Below are 13,340 nucleotides of genomic sequence, written 5' to 3'. Positions count from 1 at the left end.
AGGTAAAAAAGAATGACAGAACAAGATTCAGAATATAGATCTGACTCTAAACCTAGAATACTCATTCATTATATTTTTAAAAACACAGCCAACATTTTAAAAAGGATAATCAGAATACCAAAGAAACATTCACGTTAATGACCTTTGCCAATACGTTAAACATTTCAGAATACATCCTACAAAATTTCTTTTAAAAGGAACTCAACTAATCCACAATCCACAAAATTATCATTAGTAAATACTCTAAGTGAAAGAAACTCAAGAAAAACTTGCCTAAAATGGTTTTCAGGTAGTACTACTAACAAAGGATATATGTAACATTTCTCATCTCCCAGCTCCAGCTAACAAGAAAAGCATACCTATTATATAGGTTTAGTTTGTTCATATCCATTGATCTTAGCTATGTTACAACTTTAATGCCCATCCATTTTTACTACTGAAAAAGCAAGTGTTGATAATAAGCTTGTATCATTTATGAGGGCTTGTATTTCCCACAATAAAAAATAACTGAGGCCGGGCGCGGTGGCTCAAGCCTGTAATCCCAGCACTTTGGGAGGCCGAGACGGGCGGATCACGAGGTCAGGAGATCGAGACCATCCTGGCTAATACGGTGAAACCCCGTCTCTACTAAAAAATACAAAAAAACTAGCCGGGCGACGAGGCGGGCGCCTGTAGTCCCAGCTACTCGGGAGGCTGAGACAGGAGAATGGCGTGAACCCGGGAGGCGGAGCTTGCAGTGAGCTGAGAGCCGGCCACTGCACTCCAGTCTGGGTGGCAGAGCAAGACTCCGTCTCAAAAAAAAAAAAAAAAAAAAAAAAAAAAAAAAAAATAACTGAATACATATTTCTTTAAAAAGCCATGTAGAAACTTCTTCCAAAAACAGTAAGTGGCTGGGCTTGGTGGCTCACACCTGTAATCCCAGCACTTTGGGAGGCTGAGGTGGGAAGATTACTTGAGGCCAGATCACTTGAGACCAGACCAGCCTGGTCAACATGGTGAAATCCCCTCTCTACTAAAAATATAAAAATTAGCTGGGTGTGGTGGCTCATGCCTGTAATCCCAGCTACTTGGAAGGCTGAGGCAGGAGAATCACTTGAACCCAGGAGGGGGAGGTTACAGTGAGGTGATACTGTGCCACTGCACTCCAGCTGGGGCTACACAGTGAGACTCCGTCTCAAAAATAAATAAGGCTGGGCACGGTGGTTCATGCCTGTAATCCCAGCACTTTGGGAGGCCGAGTTGGGCGGATCACTTGAGGCCAGATCACCTGAGACCAGCCTGACTAACATGGCGAAAGCCTGTCTCTACTAAAAATGCAAAAATTAGTCAGGCGTGGTGGCATGTGCCTGTAATCCTAGCTACTTGGAAGCTGAGGCAAGAGAATTGCTTGAACCTGGGAGGCAGAGGCTGCAGTGAGCTGAGATCGCACTACTGCACTCCAGCCTGGGCAACACAACCAGACTCTGTCTAAAAAATAAATTAAAAAAAAAAAAAAAAAGTAAACGAATTGAACAATAAGTAGGAAAAACTACTATGTGGTCTATCCCTAGAAATTGTGGCTCCCTGTCTCCTACATTTGAACAATTAATTACAGTTATAGTAAAGAATACAAATACTTTAAGAAGTTATAATGTAACAGTATTAGTGCTTTAAAAAACCCTAATGTTTCTAATAATCTGATACATTTGAAATTAAAAATTTCTTTTTTTTTTGAGACAGGGTCTTGCTCTGTGACCCAGGCTAGAGTACAATAGTGTGATTTTGGCTCACTGCAAGTTCTGCCTCCCAGGCGCAAGTGATCCTCTCACCTCAGCTTCCTGAGTAGCTGGGGCTACAAGCGTATGCCACCATGCCTGGCTAATTTTTGTAGAGACAGGGTTTTGCCATGTTGCCCAGGCTGGTCTCAAACTCCTGGACTGAAGCAAACCTCCCACCTTGGCCTTCCAATGTGCTGGGATTACAGGTGTCAGTCATTGTGCCCAGGTTAAAATTTCATCTCCGACTTCATTTTTATTATAATTTACTTTTTTCCCCCCAGATAGGAGAGATCAAAGAAAAAGAAAGAAAAGAAAATGTATGAGTGATGGAAAGAGAAAATGTCTGTTGGGTAGATGCCAAAAAAGAAAGAAAGGATACTACTAAGTGAAATAACCAGCAAACTCAAAAGCCAAGTGAAAGACTCCACTTGTTATACACATGGTTTTTCTTTTTTCTTTTTTTTTTTTTTTTTTTTGAGACGGAGTCTGGCTCTGTCGCCCAGGCTGGAGTGCAGTGGCCGGATCTCAGCTCACTGCAAGCTCCGCCCCCCGGGTTCCCACCATTCTCCTGCCTCAGCCTCCCGAGTAGCTGGGACTACAGGTGCTGCCACCTCACCCGGCTAGTTTTTTTGTATTTTTTAGTAGAGACGGGGTTTCACCGTGTTCGCCAGGATGGTCTCGATCTCCTGACCTCGTGATCTGCCCGTCTCGGCCTCCCAAAGTGCTGGGATTACAGGCTTGAGCCACCGCGCCCGGCCTACACATGGTTTTTCTATGTGTGCTAAATGTTACTTTCCAGTTACTCAAAAGGAATTTTTGTATGTGTAAAATACTGTATCTCTTTTCCCATTTCACCATTATATAATTAAAAAATGCATGAATAATTTGGAATTTTACTTATTTTTGAGTTTAGCAACACCTTTAACATGAATTTTTTGAGCAATAACATTTATTACAATAAGATGAATTGAATATGTAAAACATTCCATGACTTTCCAAATAAACATGATGTCTCATACTGTCTTTTACCTCTATATATTCTCAGCATCTGTACCTCATCTTTTCACATTTTAAGCAGGAGGCGCTTAATGAATCCTTGCTGTTTTGACATTTTACCTGTGCGTGAGAGTTATCTTCACCTTGCTTCTTCTTTTTCTTTTTTTTCTTTTTGGATTTCCCAGTTGGAAGAGCTCCCTCTCCCTTTTCTTTATCATCATCTGAGACCTTAGGTTAAAAGCAAAAATATTAAAGAGAACCAAATGGTTATGTTTCCATTATTTAAAAAATTATTATGAAATAATTTCATTCATTAGGTACAGTCTTCGTTTCCCAAAATCTAAATAAAAACTAGTAATAAGTAATAAAACGGATCAAGAACTACCTACTTAAAAAATAACAAAATACATGGAACCTCATTCTCTCAGTGTGTCTATGTCACCCATCACTCACTGCAACATAGAGAGCTGTGTAAACTTTAGTGTTTGAAAAACTCACTGAATAGGTAATTCTATTTTGAAGTTCAAATGTAGTGCAATTTGCATTAAAATTTATTTGACCCTGTTAACAGAATGAAATAACAAGCTACACAATGGGGGAATATATTTGCAAGCCATATAGTTCCATCCATGGAACTAGTATCCATACAATATAAGGAACACTCAAATTAAAAAAAAAAAAAAACCCTTAGAAAATAAGCAAAAGACACGAACAGACATTTCACCCAAGACCATACACAGATGGCAAAAAAAAAAAAAACACATGGAAAAAAGCTCAATTCTATTTGCTATTAGGCAAATGCATATTAAAACCACAATGAGTTATCACTATACACCTATCAGAACTGCTAAAATAAAAAACCGTGACAACTGCAAATTTAGGTGAGGATACAGAAAAACCAGTTTCTTAAAATACTAAAATATGCAACTATCATAATACCCAGAGATTGTACTCTTGGGCATTCATCCTAGAGAAACAAAAACTTGGACAGAGACTTCTGAAAGCCTACATATTTAGCAGCTTTATTCATAATAGTCCCAAACTGGAAAGGACCCAAATGTCCTTCAATAGGTAAATGGTTAAAGAAACTGAGGTACATCCAGACCATGGAATATCACTCAGCAGTAAAAAGGTACAACTACTGATACATACAACAACCTGGATGAATCTCCAGAGAATTATGTTGAGTGAAAACAAAATAAACAAACAAAAAAACATACTAAGGCCAGGAAGAGTGGCTGAAGCCTGTAATCCCAGCACTTTGGGAGGCCAGGGCGGGTGGATCCCCTGAGGTCAGGAGTTCAAGAGCAGCCTGAACACTATGGTAAAACCCCGTCTCTACTAAAAATAAAAAAATTAGCTGGGCCTCATGGCCCAGCTACTTGGGAGGCTGAGATGGGAGAACTGCTTGAACCCAGGAGGCGGAGGTTGCAGTGAGCCGAGATCATGTCACTGCACTCCGGCCTGGGTAACAGAGCAAGACTCCATCTCAATCAAACCAACAAACAAAAACCATAGCAAAAGGATATATACATACGTGTGTGTGTGTGTCTCTCTCTCTCTATATATATAATATATACAATTCCATTAATAAAACATTCTTGAAATGATAAATGTTCTGTATCTTGATTGCATCAATGTAAACACACCACTTGTGAAAAGGTAGTTATTCGCAGTTTTGCTTTCTGCAGTTTCAGGTACCTGTGGTCAACCTCAGTCTGATATTAAAGTACTTTGAAAGAGACAGAAAGTGAGAGACCACATTCACAAAACTTCTATTACAGTAAATTTTATAACTGTTTTATTTAAAATCTTTTACTAATTTACAAATTAAACTTTATCAGAGGTATGTATAGGAAAAAGCATAGTATACATAGGGTTTGACACTGTCTGTGGTTTCAGGCATCCACTGGGAGTCTTGGAATGTATCCGCTGTGTATAAGTGGAGGTGGGGAGCAGTGGGGATGGCTACTGCATGACTGTACAGTATTATGGTTTTTTAACAAGTTACTACTGGAGAAAACTGGATAGAAGGGGTACAGGGGATCACTCTCTTTCATTCCTGTCTGGTTTTGTTTTGTTTTTTTTCAAGACAGCGTCTTGCTCCATTGCCCAGGCTGGAGTACAGTGGTGCAATCAAGGCTCACTGCACAGCCTTGACCTCCTGATCCTCTTGCCTTAGCCACCTGAGGAGCTGGCACTATAGGCTGATTTTTCTGGTTTTTTTTTTTTTTTTTTTTTTTTTTTAATATTAGAGATAGGGTCTTGCTATGTTGTACAGGCTAGTCTCAAAACATGTGGGCTCAAGTGATCCTCCTATCTTGGTCTTCCAAAGTGCTGGGATTACAGGCGTGAGCCACCGTGCCTGGCCTGTATTATTTCTTATAACTGCATTTGAATCTACAATTATCTCAAAATAAAAGGTTTAATTTAAAAAACTGAATTTGAGAAGTCATGTCATTGAAAATAGCATTCTGCAGGACAAAAAAATACCTATCAAGTTAGCACTGTTATGTTAGTATTCATAATGATGCAGAGGCCATGCCAATCTTCTTTGTATCTTATCTTTCTATCTATCTATTTTTTGGAGATGGAGTCTTGCTCTGTTGCCCAGGCTGGAGTGCAATGGTGCCATCTTGGCTCACTGCAACCTCCACCTCCCAGGTTCAAGCAATTCCCCTGCCTCACTCTCCCAAGTAGCTGGGATTACAGGTGCGCACCACCATACCCAGCTAATTTTTCTATTTTTAGTAGAGACAGGGTTTCACCTTGTTGGTCAGGCTGGTCTTGAACTCCTGACCTCAGGTGATCCACCCACCTTGGCCTCCTAAAGTGCTGGGATTACAGGCATGAGCCACCGTGCCCGGCCTTATTCTTTTATTTTTTTATTTTATTTTTTGAGACAGAGTCTTGCTCTGTCTCCCAGGCTGGAGTGCAGTGGCCGGATCTCAGCTCACTGCAAGCTCCGCCTCCCGGGTTCAGGCCATTCTCCTGCCTCAGCCTCCCGAGTAGCTGGGACTACAGGCGCCCACCACCTCGCCCGGCTAGTTTTTTGTATTTTTTAGTAGAGACGGGCTTTCACCGTGTTAGTCAGGATGGTCTCGATCTCCTGACCTCGTGATCCGCCCGTCTCAGCCTCCCAAAGTGCTGGGATTACAGGCTTGAGCCACTGCGCCCGGCTTATTGTTTTTTTTTTTTTGAGATAGTCTCACTTTGTTGCCCAGGCTGGAGTGAAGTGGCTCATTGCAACCTCTGCCTCCCAGTTCAAGTGAGTCTTATGCCTCAGCCTCCCGAGTAGCTGGGATTACAGGTGCACACCGCCACGTCCAGCTGATTTTTTTTTTTTGTATTTTTAGTAGAGACAGGGTTTCACCATGTTAGCCAGGCTGGTCTCAAACTCCCGACCTTGGGTGATCTGCCCACCTTGGCCTCCCAAAGTACTGGGATTACGGGTGTGAGCCACCGCGCCTGGCCTCAATTTTAGTGTATGTGCTGCTGAAGTAAGCACTGTAGTGTAACTTTCTATGGAAAAATGCTGTTTGTTTATTCTCACAAATGACAACCTAGATTCCTAGACTATCTTTACAGGAAGAGATGATTCTAAGTAGCTGCCATTTCTCTGCTCAGCACTATAGTCACTATGATGATTTTGGTGGTCTCACAAACTACCAAATAGCTTACAGAAATTACAAGCAGATGGAAAAACAAAACAAAATCTGGCACAAACTTAGCTAAGAGATTTTCAGTCTAGGCTGGCTGGCTACCAGTTGTGGAGAAATGTCCCTAGAAGTTTTCACCACAAGCTGTTTCAAGGTCTTGTAATGATTAAAATGCCGTATGAACAGATTCATGCCATGAATGATACTCAGGTCACAAGAACTTTCTTCAGTCAGCTTACCACTTCATTATAATCCAACCATAAAAGAAATGTAGTTCCCCATGGCAAAATACTATTTTCGTTAATGGGAAGATGCTGAAATCAACTCTACCTCTTTTAACTCCCGTGAAAGAGTTGAGATTTTGATAAATGTATTTTAAATCTTTAAATAAAAAGGACATTACTGATAAATTTCAAATTCCTTTATACTGCTTCCCAATCCCATTTTCACACTCTCTTCCCAGTGTTAACCAAAATTGTGAACAATTTCTGTGTCTATCCAATCAATTTTTCTATAAATTTATTTGTATCCACATAAAAAAATTTATAAATGACATATTCTTTTTATAACTTGCTCATCATTCAGCATGTTGAGATTCCATTCGTAATGCTAATAATGTAGCTTTAGTTCATTTTTAACTTTTTTTTTTTTTGAGACGGAGTCTGGCTCTGTCGCCCAGGCTGGAGTGCAGTGGCGCAATCTCGGAGGCAAGCTCTGCCTCCCGGGTTCACACCCTTCTCCTGCCTCAGCCTCCAGAGTAGCTGGGACTACAGGCACCCATCACCACACCTGGCTAATTTTTTGTGTTTTTAGTAGAGACAGGGCTTCACCGTGTTAGCCAGGATAGTCTCGATCTCCTGACCTCGTGATCTGCCCACCTTGGCCTCCCAAAGTGCAGGGATTAGAGGCATGAGCCACTGCGCCTGGCCTAATTTTTAACTTCTAATATGCCATTGTATAAACATATCACATCTTTCCATTCCCCAACTGATGAACATTCTGATGACGGCTCACTTTTGCTTAGAAATGTAAAAGGTAATTTCTGAATATATTCAGAAAAAGAATTCCTATGATGTATGATAAAGTCTTTACTCCATTCATGGGTTCTATTGTGTTAAACGTCCAACAAACATCTGAATGATTACTATGTATTCAGGTACTACATATTAAGATATTGTACTAAGAAGTCTTTTTGTAGGTCCAATCTAAAACCCTTTCTCTGCTGTTGACTTTCATATTGCTTGTTACCTGCTCCCCTCTACATTTATTTACCCCTCCTTCTACCATCAGTATTCTATCTGTTTTTTTTTTTTGAAATGGAGTCTCGCTCTGTCATCCAGGCTAGAGTGCAGCAGCGCAACCTTGGCTCAATGCAACCTCTGCCTCCCGGGTTTAAGCAATTCTTTGCCTCAGCCTCATGAATAGATGGGATTACAGGTGCCCGCCACCATGCCCAGCTAATTTTTGTATTTTTAGTAGAGACAGGGTTTCACCATCTTGGCCAGGCTGGTCTTGTACTCTTGACCTTGTGATCCGCCCACCTCGGCCTCCCAAAGTGGGAGCCACCATGCCCGGCCTATATCCTGTTTTAAAGACCAATCCTGTCTGGGTGCAGTGGCTCATGCCTGTAAATCCCAGTACTTTGGGAGGCCGAGGTGGCGGATCACTTGAGGTCAGGAGTTTGAGACCAGCCTGGCTAACATGGCAAAAACCCATCTCTACTAAAAATACAAAAATTAGCTGGGCGTGGTGATGCACGTCTGCAATCCCGGCTACTCAGGAGGCTGAGGAGGGAGAATCACTTAAACCTGGGAGGTGGAGGTTGCAGTGAGCCGAGATCATGCCACGGCACTCTAGCCTGGGAGACAGGGCAAAACTCCATCTCAAAAAAAAAAAAGGCCTGGCATGGTGGCTCTACTAAATATACAAAAATCAGCCAGGCATAGTGGCAGGCTAATTTGTAATCCCAACTACTCGGGAGGCTGAGGTAGAAAAACTGTTTGAACACGGGAGGCAGAGGTTGCAGTGAGCCGAGATCACGCCACTGCACTCCAGCCTGGGCAGCAGAATGAGAATGTCTCAAAAAAAAAAAAAAAAAAAAAAAAAAAAAAAGGAAAGAAAAAAAGAAAGAAAAAAGACTGCTGGTTGCATGGTGACTCACACCTGTAATCCCAGCACTTTGGGAGGCCGAGGCAGGTGGATCACCTGAGGTCAGGAGTTCGAGACCAGCCTGACATACATGGAGAAACCCCATCTCTACTAAAAATACAAAAATTAGCTGGGCGTGGTGGCACATGCCTGTAATCCCAGCTGCTTAGGAGGCTGAGGCAGGAGAATCGCTTGAACCCGGGAGGCGGAGGTTGCAGTGAGCTGAGATCATGCCATTGCACTCCAGCCTGGGTAACAAGAGTGAAACTCTGTCTCACAAAAAACAAAAAACAAAAAACAAAAAACAAAAAAAACTGCTGATCCTATACCAAAATCTCCCCTATCATTAAAATACAACCCCCCAATCCCAGCAAAACCATTCCTGATACCACATGTTGCTATTATCCACTCTCTCTCCTCCATTCCTATCCAAACTTGGGTTTGCTGTTTCTGATGCTGTTGATTATTACTTCCCTGACCCTCTCAATTGTGTCAGCCTCTGTGACCCAGAATTCTCCTTCGGTTGCTTTATTTTATAAACAGAGATGGGGTCTCACTATGTTGCCCAGGCTGGACTTGAACTCCCGGGCTCAAGCAATCCTCCCACAGCACCTCCCAAAGTGCTGCGATTATAAGTGTGAGCCACCGTGCCCAGCCTGTCTCTTCCATTAACAAATAAACACCCAGGAATTTCTTATACTCACCTTTTGATCATCAGGAATTGGTTCCTGGGACTTTAGAAGTGAAGCTCTTTCTTCGTCTACCCAATTGCCCCACTCTTCTGCTGGTGCATTCCAATCAGAGTTGGGATCAGCAGAAGACAGACCATCTAAAATTTAACAGTGTGAATTAGGTGTCTATCATTTTTGCCATAAGTTAAAAGGCAAAAACTAAAAATTCCTTATGTTCAACTAAGCTGTAATTTTAAGTTATTGTTCTGTCTCCCGAACACATTTTAAGAGCCAGAAAAAAAAAGTAACATGATGGTAACAATCTTTATTCAATTTCTGCTAAGCATATCATATGGTTAAATGGAATTTCTAAGAAATTCCAGAAAATTTATTAGCCATTTGATTCCACTCTCTCTGCTTCCTTTGTTATTGGTCTCCTGAATTTCTTTTCTCTATCCATTTTTAACTTGGTCTAGGACCTGGTTGCTTTCTCCCCTGATTATTACAACACTTTTGTAATTGATTTATTTTCTAGGGTTTGGAATTAATTCTTAACAGTAGTGCCAAAGTTATAATCCCTACCTGTCATTTTATACTACACCTCTCCTATCCTTATGAGCTTTTCAAAATTAGGTTCTTCAAATTCACCAAGTCATGACAATATTCAATCTCTTATTTTTCTCTCCTTCTTTTAATACTAAACATGTACTTCCTTATATTTTTCAGATCATTCCATGTGTTTTTTATCCAATCATTTCAAAAGCATTTGAGTAACTTTCAGGGCTTCACTCATCATTTATTACCAAAAATAAATTTTATTCTAGACTTCTAGATCCCTTTCTTTCACTATAGGAGGCACTAAATTCTTAACTCCTTGAGGAAGCTATCAATGACTTATTCTAAAAGGAAAAACCAGGCTTTGCTTTTACCCAGGTTAAATAAGTAGCTTTCAAAGTTAATTCTTCCCTTTTCTCTCTGCACATTATATACTCCTATATATGTTCCTGTAAATCTACTTATAGTCAGGTTTCATTTACAATGGTTTAAAATGACAAAGGTTAAGCTTTATTTCCAAGTGGTTAACAAGTTGTCCCAACAATGCTTAACTGAAAAATCCAATCACTTCCCACTAATACCTAATGCTACTTTTATCAAATACTCAATTCTTTCTTTCTTTCTTTTTTCCCCCAAGACGGAGTCTTGCTCTGTCGCCCAGGCTGGAGTGCAGTGGCATGATCTCGGCTCACTGGAACCTCCGCCTCCCAGGTTCAAGTGATTCTCCTGCCTCAGCCTCCCAAGTAGCTGGGATTACAGGCATGTGCCACCACACCCGGGCTAATTTTCGTATTCTTAGTAGAGACAGGGTTTCACAATGTTGGCCAGGCTGGTCTCGAACTCTTGACCTCGTGATCTGTCCGACTTGCCTCCCAAAGTGCTGGGATTATGGGCGTGAACCACCGCGCCCAGCAATGCTCAATTCTTTTTTTTTTTTTTGAGATGGAGTCTCACTCTGCCACCCAGGCTGGAGTGCAGTGTCACAATCTTGGCTCACTGCAACCTCTGCCTCCCGGGTTCAAGCAATTCTCCTGCCTCAGCCTCCTGAGTAGCTGGGATTACAGGTGTGCATCACCACACCCTGCTAATTGTTGTATTTTTAGTAGAAACAGGGTTTCACCATGTTGGTCAGGCTGGTCTCGAATTCCTGACCTCGTGATCCACCTGCCTCGGCCTCCCAAACTGCTGGGGATTACAGGCATGAGCCACCGTGCCTGGCCTTACTCAATTCTTTCATACGCATTTCAGTCTGTTTCTAGAATTTGTTCTATTCCACTGATCTATTCCTGGGACAGTGCTATACACAACTCTGCAATACATTTTTGTATCTAGAAGGACAAATTTGTTTGCATTACTTTTGTTTAGTACTCTTATTCACTTTTTGCTATTCTTATTTTTCCAGGTGAACTCTATTATTGTTTTTGTTTAACAGGAAGGTATAATACATTCTTATGAAGGTTTTAAAACCTACGTTTTGGAAGAATATATAACAATCTGGGAAAATGCTCACAGAAAAAAAAAATCATAGACAAAACTGTCTACACAGTATGATCTCAAATTTATATGAGGAAGAGACAGAAGAAAATAAAACATTATATATATTATATATATATTTTGTTTTAGTTTAAGAGACAGGGTCTTATTCTGTCACCCAGGCTGGAGTGGAGTGGTATAATCATATAGTTCACTGCAGCCTTAACTTCCTGGGGCTCAAGTGATCCTCCTGCCTCAGGCTCCTGAGCAGCTGGGACCATAGCCGTGTGCCACCATGCCTGGCTAATTTTAAAATTTTTTGTAGAGAAGGGGTGTCGCAGGCCGGGCGCGGTGGCTCAAGCCTGTAATCCCAGCACTTTGGGAGGCCGAGACGGGCGGATCATGAGGTCAGGAGATCAAGACCATCCTGGCTAATACGGTGAAACCCCGTCTCTACTAAAAAATACAAAAAACTAGCCGGGCGACGAGGCGGGCGCCTGTAGTCCCAGCTACTCGGGAGGCTGAGACAGGAGAATGGCGTGAACCCGGGAGGCGGAGCTTGCAGTGAGCTGAGAGCCGGCCACTGCACTCCAGCCTGGGCGGCAGAGCAAGACTCCGTCTCAAAAAAAAAAAAAAAAAAAAAAAAAAAAAAGAGAAGGGGTGTTGCTATATTGCCCAGGTTGGAATAATAAATATATTTTAATAGTGAAATTACATCTATCTAATCCTTATTAATCACTTACTATGTGCTAGAACTTGAGCTAGATAGGTACTAGAGATACAAAAATAAGTAAAATAGAATCCCTCTAAACATGCAGTTTGTAGTCTGTCTATTCAGGGGTGAAGATAGGTAAGCTTAACAGCCGGGTGTGGTGGCTCACGCCTGTAATCCCAGCTCTCAGGGAGGCAGAGGCGGGAGGATAGTTTGAGCCCAGGAGTTCGAGACCTGCATGGGTAATACAGCGAGACCCCGTTCTCCACAAAAAGGAAAAAAAAAAAAAAAAAAAAAAAAAAGATAGGTAAGCGTAACAATTAAATACAGAGTGATAGATTCTGCCATGAGGGCTGTGGAAACAAAGAGCTAAGCTAGCGGAAGACAGGGAGAGACAACGTAAGAATTTATAGTCTAGTGGACGAAAAACATGGAACAGGTGATTACAAGTGTGAAATGTGTTACAAAAAAGGAAGTTCCTTCCTGTATTTCTAAATTCACCACCATGAGCAAGTATCTGGAGTATTACATAGTAACACAGAGGCGAAGAGCATGGGCCTTCACGTCAAACAAATGTACATTTGAATATTGTTCTACCACTTAATAACAAGATGATTTTGGTTAAGTTTCTTAATGGGCTCTATTATCAACTTCATAAGATTGCTGAGAGGATTATATGAGATACATGTAAAGCAATTCATGGCAATGCAGTAAGCACTCAATAAGTGGTAGCTATTGTTTTTATTATCACTGATGATATTAAAACCAGTTTCTAATCTATAAGGCACGTATAGTTAAAAATTTATTTCTCACAATTCTGATGAACCTCTCAGTAAGATATACTTCATATGTAAGATAAACTTCAATTCAATCTAGTAGATGTCTGGAACCAACTACTCATCTTATACTAAGCATTCATTAGTAATACTTTTAGGAGGTTCACATACCAAAGCTATCATTGGTTCTGCTTAACTCTCACAGATAAGAAACCCAGATTTTGAAAATTGCTGTCCATAAGCCATGTCTCTAAGACTTCTTGCCAGAAAAGAAACCACTAAGTAGAAAAAAATTTAGGCAACTGAGTGGGCCATATACCAACATTTCACCCATCTTCTTAATACATGTGGTGGGAGGTGGAGGCGAAAAATACAAATCAAGTAAAATGCTTAGTGAAAGTATTTTTTTGACAAGGTCTCGCTCTATTGCCCAGGCTGGAGTGCAGTGGCAAGATCATGGCACACTGTAGCCTAGACTTCTCAGGCTCAAGTGATCCTCCCACTTCAGACTCCTGAGTAGCTGGGACTACAGGCAAAAAAATTTTGCTAATTTTTTTTTGTAGAGATGGGGTCTCACTATGTTGCCTAGGCCG

At 41.3% G+C, this 13,340-nt stretch overlaps 1 protein-coding gene across 3 annotated transcripts in view; it reads right to left on the bottom strand.

Annotated features, from left to right (window-relative positions):
* The window catches only part of MTDH (metadherin), an 85,255-nt gene that overhangs the window by 14,089 nt on the left and 57,826 nt on the right, over window positions 1-13,340 (bottom strand). For all 3 annotated transcript variants that reach the window (XM_030937559.1, XM_010385628.2, XM_010385631.2), the window contains 2 exons: window positions 9,265-9,389; window positions 2,874-2,981 (listed from right to left, as the gene is read on the bottom strand). In XM_030937559.1, coding sequence (XP_030793419.1) covers window positions 2,874-2,981; window positions 9,265-9,389 — 233 coding nt within the window. The remainder of the gene's footprint in view (window positions 1-2,873; window positions 2,982-9,264; window positions 9,390-13,340) is intronic.

Source organism: Rhinopithecus roxellana, chromosome 9 (genome assembly GCF_007565055.1).
Source record: "Rhinopithecus roxellana isolate Shanxi Qingling chromosome 9, ASM756505v1, whole genome shotgun sequence".
NCBI classification, from domain to species: Eukaryota; Metazoa; Chordata; class Mammalia; order Primates; family Cercopithecidae; genus Rhinopithecus; species Rhinopithecus roxellana.
This window is presented reverse-complemented; position numbering and strand designations above follow the sequence as displayed.